Source organism: Tamandua tetradactyla, chromosome 13, assembly GCF_023851605.1.
Source record: "Tamandua tetradactyla isolate mTamTet1 chromosome 13, mTamTet1.pri, whole genome shotgun sequence".
In the NCBI taxonomy this organism is placed as follows: Eukaryota; Metazoa; Chordata; class Mammalia; order Pilosa; family Myrmecophagidae; genus Tamandua; species Tamandua tetradactyla.
Window position 1 is genome coordinate 77,405,420 of NC_135339.1, and position 14,769 is coordinate 77,420,188.

Genomic DNA, 14,769 nt, shown 5'->3' on the forward strand with positions numbered 1-14,769 from the left:
TGTTCATGTCACCATGTTGATGGTATTACCTCTCTATCCATAGACTTTTAGCTAGAAAAGAATTCACCAAATGTGTCAGCTCTGTTTCATTCTAGTAGTATGATTATGGGTGGCTATTATTTCCTTATTTTTGTTTTCTTTCCTGAGTATCTAGAGTAATTATGTAGTACTTTTTGAAGGAGAAAAAAAAATTTAATTTTTAAGGAATTAGGACTTAGTCCATATTTATGTTTTGCTTTATGTTGCTTGCTAGCAAATATTTATATTTTGTTAGTTTTGAAGAGGGCCACAGTATTACTGGTGTGTAATATGTTTTCACCTAACTTTTGTTTTTCAAACTGTCTTTTAAATTACATATTAGAATTCAATTTTTTCCCCCACAGACAGCCTTTTGATCGACTATCAGTTTACTTTCAGCTTACTCCAGGAAGATGATCGCCACCATACAGCTATAAATTTCATCGCAAACCCAGAGCAGGTGAGGACAGAGCATTTATTTCTTATAATTCAATTATAGTATATCAAATTATACAACTTTTCTGTTGTATTCCATTGTGATTTTACACTCTGTAGGGCTTTTGTAGAAAAAATTGATCCTACTATTTTTTTCTTTTCTTTTCTTAAAAGTTAGGTTTCTTGATATTTAGAGAATTTGTAAATTTGACATTTCACATTTTCCAAAAAAACTTACAATTGTGTATTATTTCTACATACCTTTATTTTTTTCAGGCTTATTACAGTATTTATGCTTATAATTGTACTGAAACTGAGAGTAGTCTTATTTGAAAATAGAACCTTTGAATTCAAAGCATGCTAAATTAAATTTATTTTATTATGCATTATTCCACAATAGATTTTTATTGTCCTTTTTCTTTGACCACTGGTTTATTTGAGTTATATGAGTGTTGGCTTTCATTGATTATCTAATTTTACAAAGTTTAAATATATGAAAGATTGATTCTACATTTTAATATTAACACATCAACTCACTAAAAGTCTCTGAGGTTGTCTAGAAATAACACATGTATATTCCTGTCCATCTGAGACTTTAGAAAATTAAAAATATTCTGGGGAATGGAAATGCCAACCATATAGTTTATTTGGATGTAATTTTAGTTCGTTTGAACTGAAAATAACTCATTTAAAAACTGGAGGTGCTGTGTTAAATGCGTGTATCATTCTTATTATATTAATCCATATTGTTAAATCCATATTATCTACGTTAATGATCCTACAAGTAGGTGAAATCTCTAAGTGCATGTTAACATTTTCTAGCACCTTTCCTTTTAGAATATTTTATTGGATTTGCTTATAAACAGCATAGTCTTATCTTTTCCTTTTGTAGGAAAATAAGATCTAAAAAAGCATAGGTCAGTTCATTCTGTATAATTCATTATTCCCCATATTTTAAGTAGTGCCTATATAATTTGGAATACATTTAAAATTTTGATTTTTAAATATGATTTTTAAAATATTTTTTCTCTCAAATAAATCTTTTCTGCACTAATGCTCTATGTTTCGATAAAGATATATTAATATGTCAGAAACTACGTTTCTCAGTGTGATAAAGTTATTAAGTACCTTATAATCACAATTGGCTTCTAGATTATTTAATAGTAATTCCAAAAATGTGAAGTTCTTTGAGAATATAAGAAAATTAAATGTAAGTTGGATGTCTGACTCAAAATTTGGGTGTAAATAATATCCCTCCCTGGCATTATCCAGAGTGCCATACACATGGGTCAGACTAGTCAGAATTCTAGTTTTCCTTTCTCTTGACTACCCTCTCCTTCTTTAATTCCCACAAATAGTAAAGTGTTTCTAAATGTCCTCACTTTGTTTCACTTACTTCTGTCTTGTCCAGTTGAAGTCAAGAACTTAGGCATAAGTTCTTTGAAGCTGAAGGATACTAAACTACCATGGTAGATGTCACTAAGAATACCTATAGCATAATTTTGTGTAATCCCCTTAATTAAAAGGTCTTTATTTTGGAGCAATCTCTGAAATATAGATTATTAACCAAGGTTTCTTAATTATCCTACAATAAAATAATAAAAATAAATGCCTTAGTTATTTATAAGTTTTCTATATTTTGATAACAGATTTAATTCTAACCCACTGTATATCCAGTGCTTTAAGGTGAGCAATTTCTGGGGTGGCTATCTGTATAACCTGACTTTTCATATTATCCATATATAGCAGTGTTCTAAATGACTAATTTAACCATTTATCGGGGGTAATTCCGATGTCATTTCTTTCAGTACAGCATTTTTTCTTGGCCCTAAATGCTTCTTATAGGGCTTTAGTTATGGTAAAATATATTTTCATAAAACTTAATTGGAACTGATAAATGAGAGATTAAAAACTCAAGAAATATTATAAATTTTTTTGTTAATTGGGTAGTTGCATATCTTTTTAATGACAAAAACAGTTATTCATATATTTGTCCCATCCCAAGTGAAACACATACAATTATGAAGGGCTACTTCAAGAGAAAATAATGATTTAAACACTCTTATTTGAATAAAAATTCAACTAATTTTGGACCACTTTCACTATAATTTTTATTTTGAAAGAAGATCATGAAGGAGAAAAAAGAGAAGATAACTCTGTTTTACCAAATCTAATAAAAACAGAAACACTACCATTATCAGCACTGTGGCTGTAAACCTGGATATGTTTTTTGTGGAATCTCATTTAATGCTCATAATAACTTCCCATTTTAAAGATAAACTGATTTTCAAAAAGGACAAGTAACTTGTCTAAAATCATGTGTGCTAAAGAGCTAAGCTTTGAACTCAAGGTTCTCTGACTTGACTAAACTCTTCACTAATGCATTTTACAGCCTCAAGAAGATGATTTGCCAACTATAAAGCAGTTATTGACTTTCAAGTCTGGTTATTTCATTATGATGATATAAATCAGTATTTCTACCTGAGATGCTTTTTCTTTTCATACCTAGGTTTTTTTGGTACAAGTTTTACATATATGTAGAAATAACTTGCTTACCACACCTGAACACCATAATCTATTGAATAAATCTGCCTGCATATTGATATAATAAAAGCATTTCACATTTATTGCTAGAGTCAAAAACTTACTCATCCATCTTTGTCCACTTACTTTGAATCATTGTCACTCTGTATTCACTAAAATCTTAAAAGAAATAGGGAAGTCTTTTGTGGCACATATCGTTTAAGGTTTCTTAATATCTTATTCACAGAGATCAATAAGTTAACTGTCTTACATTCACGGCCTCCGATGACTATTACTATGATGAGTACTGCAGAATCCTTCTGAACTACTTACTATACGTACTTGAACTCCCAGGCTTTATTTTCCTTTGATTACTTGGAATTCTCTGGTGCCATCTCTGCAGTATTAGTGAATGCTGTCTTGACAAAGCCAGAGGATAATCATTCATCCTTATTACAACAGATTTTATTTTGTGTGCCCTCTCCAGATGGCCATTCTCAAATTCTTTTCTTCCTGCAAAATGTTATTATGGATATTTATTGGCCCAACAAAGGGGCCCATGTTATATTTTTGGTTATCTAAATTGATCTGCAGATACTCTATAGAGTATACATGTCTTACAGCCTACTGACGCTGTTTTAAGTACTCTCTTTCAATATGGGAAATAACACAAAATTTTTCTTTTGTTTCTGTGATACATAATTTTGTTCTCTCACAAACTAGAGACTTTTCGTGTTCCATCGTACATATCCCTTTTATTCAGTAAAGAGGAAGCTATGAAAAGTCTCATTATGAACTCCATATAGGTGGTACTGCAACCTAAGAAATCTCTTGGACTGCAGTGTTGAGATACTTAGCATAGCCAGGGAAATAGCGGCGATGTCCTCAGCAAGTAGTTGATTCTATTTGTGAAATTAACTGAAAGTATTATTCAGAAGTTTGTTTCAATTATTCTCCAAAGTTTAGTAAACATTTTTGCTTAGGAGATATTAGGAATCTTTTAGTGGAATATGTTTGTACCTCACAGATCACAGAAAGCATAGAATACCTATGTTAAAAGCCCTGCATCTTCCTGTTCTAAAAGGCCTCTCTGCTCTATCAGAGCACTTTAAGTAGGTAAACATGACTTACTAAAATGTCTTCCTACCTATCTACATTAGAGATTTGGAACTCCTAATACTAGGATTTATAAAAGTAATAAAATAATATTTATTTAGAGGTACTAGGACAAAGAATGAAGTTAGAAAATATATAAAGGAAGTTGTGCTCCAGCAATTCATTCCCTATATTTTCTCATTTTTAAAAGAAAGGTTATTCTCATGATCTGTCCTCATCTGTTGGCTATGGGACATTATTCATACCTCTTCTTAGTGGCCCAGCTGCCCTTTATCTAGGGCAATCATTAAGACTAGATGCTATCTGGAGGTGTAAGATGGGAATTTAGTGTATCATTCAAATGGCATGACTGTCACATATTATCTAGCATCCTTTGCTTCTTATGGTGCCCCTTCTTTCTGCTCTTGTCTACCAAAGAAGGGATATTTCCTTCAGTCAGTTGTCACCTAAGATTGTTATATCAGAAATAGCTTAATTGCTTACAGACTTATTTTCTTCTGAGAGCCACTAAGAAAATTGGGGATATATGTTCTATTGACTTATCTACTTTACTTTATTTAGAAAAATGTAGTAATATTTAGGAATTAGTGTTCTTTTTCTTTTGAGAAGCCAGGTTTCACTTAGCAGTATGGATTTTTCTGAGTCTTTGTATACTTAAAGCACAACATGGTCAGTATGTGAAGCTGAGGTAGTACTCAATATGAGTATCACCTTTGCCTTTCTGCAGGAGTAGGTTTATAATCATACCTGCTTCCTGTTTCTCACCTTTCTGAATGCATAATCACAATTAATAACTAAATACATCTCCTATGACTTATTTCCTTGAGACTAAATGGAAAGGGTCTTTACTCATGAATGAGAAGAAGCAGGTTGAGTGATATAAAATCCCTCAGTGTTCTTCTGTAGAGTTGTTTAAACAATGTGGGCTGCGTTATTTTCAGAGTAAACATAACTTTTACCTGAAAGTTTTATTTGTGAATTTGAAGGTTTTTTTCCCTAGAAAATGTGTTGTATAATAATAAAATAGGTAGCTAACAGGAAGTCTTTTAGCAAAACAGTCTTATATTGATGTAGAATTACTTTGGCCTAACTTAAAACTATACAATTTTAATTATTAAATAAAAGTTTAAGCAAAGAGAATCAAAATACAAATACTGAAACACAGCAGTGGCCTCTCTCATACGTACAGTAGGGTGAATTATAGTAGAAAAAATATTTTTTTCTTTTAAAAAGACTTTTAAAATGCATGTTTTTAAAAAATTGCCATTTTTAATTGTAAATTCGCTGGCATTAATTGCATTTACATTATTGTGGTACCATCACCACCATCCATACCACAATTTATTACCCCAAATATAGACTCTATACCCATAAGCAATAACTCCTCATTTCCCTTCCCCCAGCCCCCAGTAACCTCTAATCTACATTCTGTCTCTATGAATTTGCTCATTCTAGATATTTCATGTAAGTGTACAGTATTTGTCATTTTGTGCCTCACTTATTTTGCATATTATGTTTTCAAGGTTCATTCATGTTGTAGCTTGTTAACAGTACTTCATTCCTTTTTAGGCCTAATTAAATAAAGAACTTTTAATCTACGTTTGAATTTATCACAGTTTTTTCATTAAAAATGTAAATAACCTCTTTTAGTTATTCAGTTGAATATTGACAAAATATATAGAGTTTGAGAAAGTTAACAGGGATGTAATTGAAACAGTAGATCAAATGATATGCTATTTAGTTTAATCTGAAATGTTTAAATTTATTTTTTTTGTTGGTAGTCAAACAAAAATTTGGATATTTCAATTAATGCATCAAACAACTTTAATCTCAACATCACATGGTCGATTGGCTCAACAGGTAAGAGAATTTTGGCACTGTGTCTCTCTCACATAGGTTCATATGTGGATGTTGTTTCAACTGGATTATTTACTATTATTTTAAATAGTTTAAATATAAAAATAGTATTATGTGCCACAATCATTGTGTTGTTGCAAATATAGATAATAAGTATCACTATGGATAAAGCTTCAATACTTTGTTGACTTTCTCCCTTATTAAATAAAATTTGGTGGGTAGCAAATATTATATACTTTAATTTTTTAGATGTTAGTGTTATGAAATCCTGTGCTTAAATGAAGGTTGAGAACTTCTTTAATGACTGAAGAGATGAAAATTTCAATTATTTGATTCAATATTAAAGCTAAAAGTTTAATTATTAACCTTAATATCAATATCAAACAATGTGAAATTCTTCTATGTGGGCAAAAGTGTAACAGATTATTTATTATTTTAAACTTAGAAGTATATTATTTTGTAAAGTGTATATGAAAAACTACATTTAATAAGTCATCATAAGAATGTGTGGAAATTGAAATTATAATAAAAAATATCAAAAAATAAAACTAAAAAGTACAAATCTATACATTGAATTGTGAAAAAAGCATGCTCACATTTTATGCAATTATGTCTTAGGAAATTTTACTTCTTTCCATTTTCTGCATCAAAGATATATATGGGCTGGTAATTATGTTTTGTGAGGTTTTTTTGGTATAGAACTTATATGGATACTTAAAAAATCCTTATTTCATTCCTGGAAATTAAGACATTATAGAATCATGGAAACAGAATTCAAGAGTGAAAAAACCTTTTGTAATTCCAGAATCTATATTATGTCTGTAAAATGCCAAACATTTTGGAAAAAACTGAAAATTTCAGACAAATATCCAGACATTTTCTTACTACAGTGCCAAACATACAATAAATTTTGGCATTGTGAATTTCACTAATTAAGAATTCATGATAACTTGCCTTACTATTTAGAAATTTACATCTACAAAATAAATAGGACTTTTCAAGAGCTTTAAAATGTATCTACAAAATGTATAAAACCTTTTAATTACTTCAGAATGACGATTTTAGTGTACAAGAAATCATTTGTAACTTTCAGATTCTCAGAACAAACCTAAGATTTATCAGAACAGAGGATAGGATCAGAGAATATGCATTAAAAAAATCATTAAATGAAATTTTGGAATAGATGAACAGAAATTGCTAATAGAACGCAACTAATTCTAATTATCTTTGCTGTTTGTTAAGGTAGAGATCCTGAGTTTCTTAGAAATATTGTTTCCTTTGGTTAACTTTGATGTGTAATTATTGTGTCCAATATGTGTTTAACAAATTGAACATTTAGTTCATGATTTAAATTATGGCTTCCTCCCAATTTATTTAAGATAGCGATGATTCAATTTGTGGTGAGATAAATAAATTGATGACTGTTTTCCCATTTTAATTGGACTGAGACACAGGAAAATATGTTTTTAAAAGATCTGTAGAGTAGTAATTGAAAAAGCTAATTATTGGAGCCATATATACTAGAGTGTCAAACAAGAGTTTACCATTTAGTAGCTATAAACTGGGTACAAGTACTTTAATCTTTTTGAGGCTCAGCTTTCAGTTTGAAAAGTAGAGATGATTATACCTCCTGAATAAAGTTTTTATTAGAAAAGAATATAAAACCTGTTTAAAATGCTAAGTAAGTGGTAGCATTTTGAAAAAGTAATTTTATACTAAATTGATTTCCATTGTATTTATTGCTTACTTATTTTCTTTCTTTGTCATTCTAAATTATATAAGTAAGTATATTTTGATAATTTTGTTTTTATGAGTGCAAATGTAAAAATTTGCATAAGCATAATATATATTTAAATTCATAAAGATCCCTGTTTCCTAATGTGAATAATTTAATTTTGTTACTATTATTTACATTTTAGCTGGAACAATATCTGGAGAGGAGACTTCTATTGTTTCTAAGACCAATATAAAGGAATACAGAGATAGTTTTTCCTATGAAAAATTCAACTTTAGAAGCAATCCTAATATTACATTCTATGTATACGTCAGCAACTTTTCCTGGCCTATTAAAATACAGGTAAGTGTTTATAGTATTTAATTCTAATGATAATTGAGTGTTTTCCTTTCCCAAACTAACACTGCTTTTGTCAGATTTCTTGACTTAAAGAATAATGAACATGTTCTGACCCTTGGTGAAAACAGGATTGATGATGAATATATCCATAAAAAACACTCTTGCTTTTTTACTAAATAATGCATTTTTCCAAAAATGCAGCAACATTTGAAATAACTCAAATGTTTTCTGGTTAATTTTGTACTTGAGGATTAACCAGGTACCCTTTTTCTTACAACTCCGCTTGAAGTTATTTGCTTTGTTTTAGTAATCTACTTTTTGCTTTAGAATATACTGCGTATAATATAAGCTTTCACTGAATATTTGGGACTAGTAGTACTTCAAGAGGAGTTGCTTCAAGACCCAATACCTCTCATTGTTGATTTCTTTAGCTATACTGTATATGTTCAGTATACTACTGTTGTTGTGTTTAGAGGTAGACTGCTGAAGGTTTCAGATTTTATTTCAAGGAAACATTTGAGATTTCTTTCTATCCTGAAAAAGCCACGGTTTGTGTCCTTAATTTAAGCTTTTATGAAAGAAAGCCTATATGTTATGATGTTAGAATTTGCTTATTTTATTCATTCCTTTATGATTGACTGATTTGGTTGTTGCTGAACTGACTTCATAATGATTTATTGAATAGCTCATATATGCCAAGTCCTCTGCTAAGTTATTTTTTAAAAATATTTTTAAATTGACAATTCACTCCTTCCCATTTTATATTAATAAATAACAACTTATGCTCTGTGGCTAGAAATATTTACATTTTTTATTTATATTAATTTCTCTGTGAGAATTTGTGGGAAGACTGGTTGATTTTTTTTTAAATCATTTGTTTAATGGAGAAATTCTTTGTTCTTATTTGTACAATTGATTTACACCTATGATACATAATTGTTTAATTGCTCAACAGACACTAGTACAAATTACTAATCAGTGTAGTTAGTAATGGAAATTAATTTGAGGAATTTATTTCTTTCTTATACAGTGATTGATTTATATGTTGATATAGTCAGAAGTCACCAGAAATGTTTCCATGTTGTTTCTTCCATCCCAACACTGAGGATGGTAGATATATCATTTTATTTTTAAGACTCATGGAAATACTGATCAGATTTCACTTGGTTTATTCCAATTATGATTGAAGTGGCAAAAAAATCCTCATCATTAGAGTATACTAAAAGTAATTAAAATTGATATGATATATTGTTTTGTTTCATATCCTGTTTTTCTTGGTTATCCAATTATTATAGTTTACTCTTAAGAAAATTACATAATTACTTTAGAATATTCATGAATATTTAATGGCTAGAAATTAACTTTCTAAATTGGATTTTCTTTTAAGAACATACTAGTAATACATTCTGGAAACAAAAATCACAATTTGTATAATGAATTTGAACCACCACATTATACCAAAGTAATAAAATGTGGAAAATAACTGCACAAGTAAAGATATGTAGACCATAAATCCTAATCTTTGATTGAACTTATTATATCATGCTTATGGAATTTGTTATATTAAGGCACATAAGCATATGTGTTCATTTATGATTATAATAAACTTTAAATATATTAAACAATATGATAAAATCATTTAAACTAAGATTTTAAAATCTTACGATTTTATATTCTTCTTCCTTTGATATGATTTTAACTTTCTTTGCTGGTGAAGAGAGTGAATTATCTTGCTTTTTAATATTTAGTTCCATAGGACTCTCTTCCATAGAAAGTCCTATGCTTTCAGTTTCTTTATCTCAAATTTAGTAAGATTTTGAGAAAAATAATTTCTGTTACTTCTAGCTGCTTACGTTCTAATTTTAGAATTCTGGGAAAATTTGTATCTTTTATTAATAGGTAATATTGTAATTGAAAAAACAGTATGATAAATGTCAAAAATCAATAATAAAATGTACTAATTTCCAGCATATTTTCTTTCTTCAACTTTTTCCTTTATAAATGTTTTAACATTGAATACTTAAAAGTCAACATCTTAAAGCTCAGAAGAGCAGATGTTTCCAGTATTCTCATAAAGACTATTAGGAAGCTTGTGTTGAAGATAGTTCCTATGACATTATGAAAATGAAAAGTAGGTGGCCTCTCTTGTTTTGTCCATATTCTGAAGTGGTCTTTGATATTTTGTCTTTAGCTTTTGTGTGTGTGTGATGGGAGAGAGTCAAGCAGGGATTTTAAATGTTAATGTGGTAAAATATTTGCTTTTCTGAGTTTACTTGTTTTCTTCTTTGTCACTGTATCATCCCTACTCTGAGGTCAATTAAATATAATGTTATAGTTTCCTGTAGTTTTATGGGAATTTTATGCTTGGTGATTTCCTTTTAAAAACTTAAAAAAAATTATTTTATTATTTGTTAAAGATAGTTTTTTTTTTTTTTGCCGATTGTGAGAACTGTGGAATTTTTTTAAACTTAGATTTAGCATATGACTGCATATGAACACACAATCCATCCCAATATCTTTACTAGTTCATAGCTATAATGGAATGTAAAATATACTTCATTATTCATTAAAAGTCTACAATTAGGGATCTTAAATTTCCATTACAAATGTATGTAAAATTAATCAAGCTGCTTGCTTACAATTTATGTTTGTTACTCAATGTATCTTATGAAGTCAAAGCAATATTCTTGTCATTCGTAAGTAGAGATCCCTTTCATTTATTTTCAATAAAGATTTCTTTATTATTGTGATTATATCATTCACAGAAGTTAGAAACAGAAAACAGGTATAATTATATCCACTAAGTCATTCAGAAAGGCAAAGGTGATAGTTATTTTGAGTAAGTTTAACTTTACATATTGAGTCTGTTATGCTTTGTTTTAAATATACAGAGACTCATAGAGAAATCTGTACTGCTAAGTGATTCCTGGCTGCTCACAAAAAGATATATTCATTCCTAAGTATTTCATTGTGTACTTGCTATATAGTTGTAAACTCTACTTTGTCATAATATATTATTCAATACATATATATATATATTGTTGGATTCTGTTTGAATAATATATTATTCAATATATATATTGTTTGTCATAATGTATTATTCACTATATATATTGTTTGTCATAATATATTCAATATATATATATATATTGTTAGATTCTGTTTGCTAAAATTTTCTTAAAATAATTATTTTGCAGATGTTGGTCTGTAGTTTTCTATTCTTGTAATCTTGTTTGATTTTTCTATCATGGTAATGCTGGCTTTTTATAAAATGAGTTGGGAAGAATTCTTTTTTCTGTAATTTTCTGAAAGAATTTGTGCAGAATTTTTATCGTTTCTTTCTAATATAGAGAATATAGAATTCAACAATGAATATATTGGGCCTGAAATTTTCTGTTTCAACGGAAAACAGATTTAATTCTCTTAAGAAACTTCAAGTTAAAACTTAAGAGTTTAAGTTTAAAACTCGAAAGTTTTTCTGATTATCTGTTCTTCTTGAGAGGCTTTTTTCAGTTTCTCTTTCTCAAGGAATTTATCAATTTTAATCTAATTTGTTAGATTTATTGGTAAAAAGTTGTGCAGAATATTCACATGTTATCCAGTGTTTCATCTCTCTCTTTCCCAATATTGGTAATTTGTGTATCTCCCCTCTTGTTTTTTTTTTTTTCCTTCATCAGTTTTGCTAGAGGAGTATAAATTTTATTGATTTTTCTTAGACAGTTTTTAGTTTCATTGATTTTATCTATTTTCTATTTCATTAATTTCCTTTCTTTCATTATTTCTTCGTATGCTTACTTTGATGTTAATTTCCTCTTTTTTCTGGTTTCTTCAGGTGAAAACTGAGCTCATTGATTGAACCTTTCTTTTATAATATAAGTATTTTGTGTTAAAAGTTTCTCCTGATTAATGCTTTTTATCACTTCTCCGAAGATAAATTTTGATAGGTTGTATTTCCATTTTCATTTGAGTCAAAATATTTCAGATTTTCCTTTTGATTTCCTCTTTGATGAATGGATTATTTAAAAGTGTGGGATATTTCATTTCTAACTATTTGGGAGAGTTTCTAGAATTCTTTCTTTCACTTATCTCTAATTTAATTCCAATGTGGTCACAGATATATTTTGAATGATTGGGATCCTTTTAAATTATTTTATGGCTCAATGTGGTAGGCAGAATAATGACCCCCCCCCCAAAGGTGTCCAGATCCTAATCCCTGAAACCTGTGAATATTTTACATTATATTGCTAAAAAGGTCATTTGCAGGTGTGATTAAGGTTGGACCTTCAGACAAGGAGATTTTATTTTTTGGTTGTCCAAACCTAACTACATGAGTGCTTAAATGAATTTTTCCTGGCTGAGATCAGAGTCAGAGAGAAATAGGATTATGGAAGAGTGGCCAGAGGATAAATGTTGCTGGCTTTAAATATGGAGAAAAGGGGCCATAAGTTAAGGACTATATAACCTTTAGAACACAGAAAAAGCAAAGAAACAGATTCTTCTCTAGCTGGATAAAAAATGAGGCTGAAACATTTGCTTGGAGCCAAATCATAAAGTGCTTGCAGAATTAATCATCGAATATACATTGTAGAAGGAAACAGTCGACTGTCATATGGCTAAAAGATTGGCATGGAGATAATTTTCTTTCTGAAAATTAAATCTACGTATTTTTTTTTAATATTTGAAATTGATGAAAAGCAATTTGTAGATTCTGAACTGACAGTCAAAATAATAAGACTGTTGTCTTCAAGATAATATTGTCACACCTTGTAATGGGATATTCCTACTTAGTAATGACATCTGTTCTATTACACTTAATTTGATGGGAAAGTCTAAGTAATCAAATAATTTTTAAATACCCACACAGAGAGAGGAAATTTTTTCTAGAAATATTTCTCAATCAAAATATTTCTTTGCTGCTTTTTTACTCTCATTTTATTTATCAAATGTTTATTATAGGCCTACTATATTAAGGCACTGTGCTGCATATTAGAAGGCAATACATAATTACTATACCTTCTCTTAAAAATCTAATAATAACTTCCTCTATTCTACTGCATTCTTGTTTCTATCCCTATTGCCTCCTTGAAACTACTATGACAGAGGCCATAAATGACTTACAGTCACTAAATCCATCAGACAGTTTTCGGCTTTTGTCTTAGTTGGTCCTTCAACAATATTAATTGATCACAATTTTTGAACACGTCTTTATCTTGGTTTCCATACCAGCACATTCTCCTAGAACTTTTCCCATTCTTTCTGACCAATTTTTATTTGTTTTTAAATTATTCCTTTTCCCTATCCACCTTCAGATACTTGTGTTCTCCAGGGCTTCTTCCTAGATGTTTTGCTTCTAGATGCTTTGTGGGTGAATTCATTTGCTATAATTCCTTCAATGGTCTTTTGTGAAGAATATTTATTAAACAGTATTATCAGCTCAGACCTTCCGAGCTCTGTTAAATGCCATATACCTTCTTATCCAGTGCTCTTTATCTCAGGAAACACCCCACGACACGTCTCTTTGCTTGAACAAGAAAAGTGTTTTATATTCTTGGCTATTTTGTTTTTCAGTGCTCAGGATCACAACACACATATTCAATTAATTTCAGTAAGAATTTTTTTTTTGCATTCTTTTAAACAGCTGGTGAATATCTTAAAGTCCTTTCCAAACACATGCTACCAGAGTAGTGTGTTCACTATCATATCTTTCTTAGGCAAAAGACTGATTTTCTTTCCCTGAGTATTGATCTCCTTCACTCATTATCTCTCCTTCACTCATTATCCTTACTGCAACCACTCTTATATTTCTAATATATGAGTAGAATAAGTCCATAACCTCTTCTTAAAATCTTGAAGAGATCTTATTTATGATCAAGTCAAACTGTTTCAATAAGAACCTCTAATATCGACTTCTGCCCATCTATTCAGCCTCATTTCTTGCCACTCTGCCTAGTAAAACAGTATTTCTTTAATTCCTTGAAAATTTTTTTTTCTCTCTGGGCTTTAGCCATGTTCTTCCCTCTATTCTTCCTTCCCCTTTGTACCTGTCTAATTTTTATCTTTCTTCCCTGGCTTATAACAAGTGTTTATTATAATGCTCATAGGTTTGCAGGCTAACTTCGGTTCATCTGGTTTAGGCTGAGCTTTGCTCATGACTTTGCTTCAGGCTGTAGGGCAGCCAGGCTTAGTTTTAGACTCTGGGTTGGGTTTGGGTGTACTACATGTGTGCTCATCCTGGGATCCAGGAAGAAGGAATGGTGGGCACCGGAAATGGTCTCCTGATAGTGAATTGTAAAAGGCAAGACAAATTATGCAAGAACATTTAAAGTCTTCATTCATATTGTATTGGTACAAGGAAGTCACATGGCCAAACCCAACATGGAAGGGATGGGAAAATATACTCCACCCCATTGGGAAAGCAAGTAAACAATTGCTGAACACTAAATCAATCTATCAAACTTACTATGGCATATTTTTGTTGAATATTTAACAAAGAATCTTTCTGCCATCATGTCTAGAAAATTAAAGATAATGAAATCTCTTGTCTACTTTCACCTTTGTATCATTTTGGGGATGAAATTATGAAAATCTGTTATCAAATTAAATTCTGGAACCATTTTTTCCTCTGTGTTTTATAAAATATTATTATTGTAATGGTGACCTCTGTTGAGAGATGTTTTCAAGTAATTTAAAATACGTTGTTTGGTGTATGAAATAATGCTTAGAATATTGCTTCCAAATAGATTTCT

General features: G+C 29.9%; 1 protein-coding gene across 5 annotated transcripts in view; it reads left to right on the forward strand.

Annotated features, from left to right (window-relative positions):
• ATRNL1 (attractin like 1) overlaps nucleotides 1-14,769 on the forward strand; it is a 931,221-nt gene that overhangs the window by 314,068 nt on the left and 602,384 nt on the right. For all 5 annotated transcript variants that reach the window (XR_013161757.1, XR_013161758.1, XM_077126124.1 and 2 more), the window contains exons 22-24: nucleotides 384-478; nucleotides 5,874-5,952; nucleotides 7,869-8,026. Coding sequence is in view for 3 of the 5 variants with exons in the window: in XM_077126124.1 (XP_076982239.1) it covers nucleotides 384-478; nucleotides 5,874-5,952; nucleotides 7,869-8,026 (332 nt within the window). In the remaining 2 variants the exon portion in view is untranslated. The remainder of the gene's footprint in view (nucleotides 1-383; nucleotides 479-5,873; nucleotides 5,953-7,868; nucleotides 8,027-14,769) is intronic.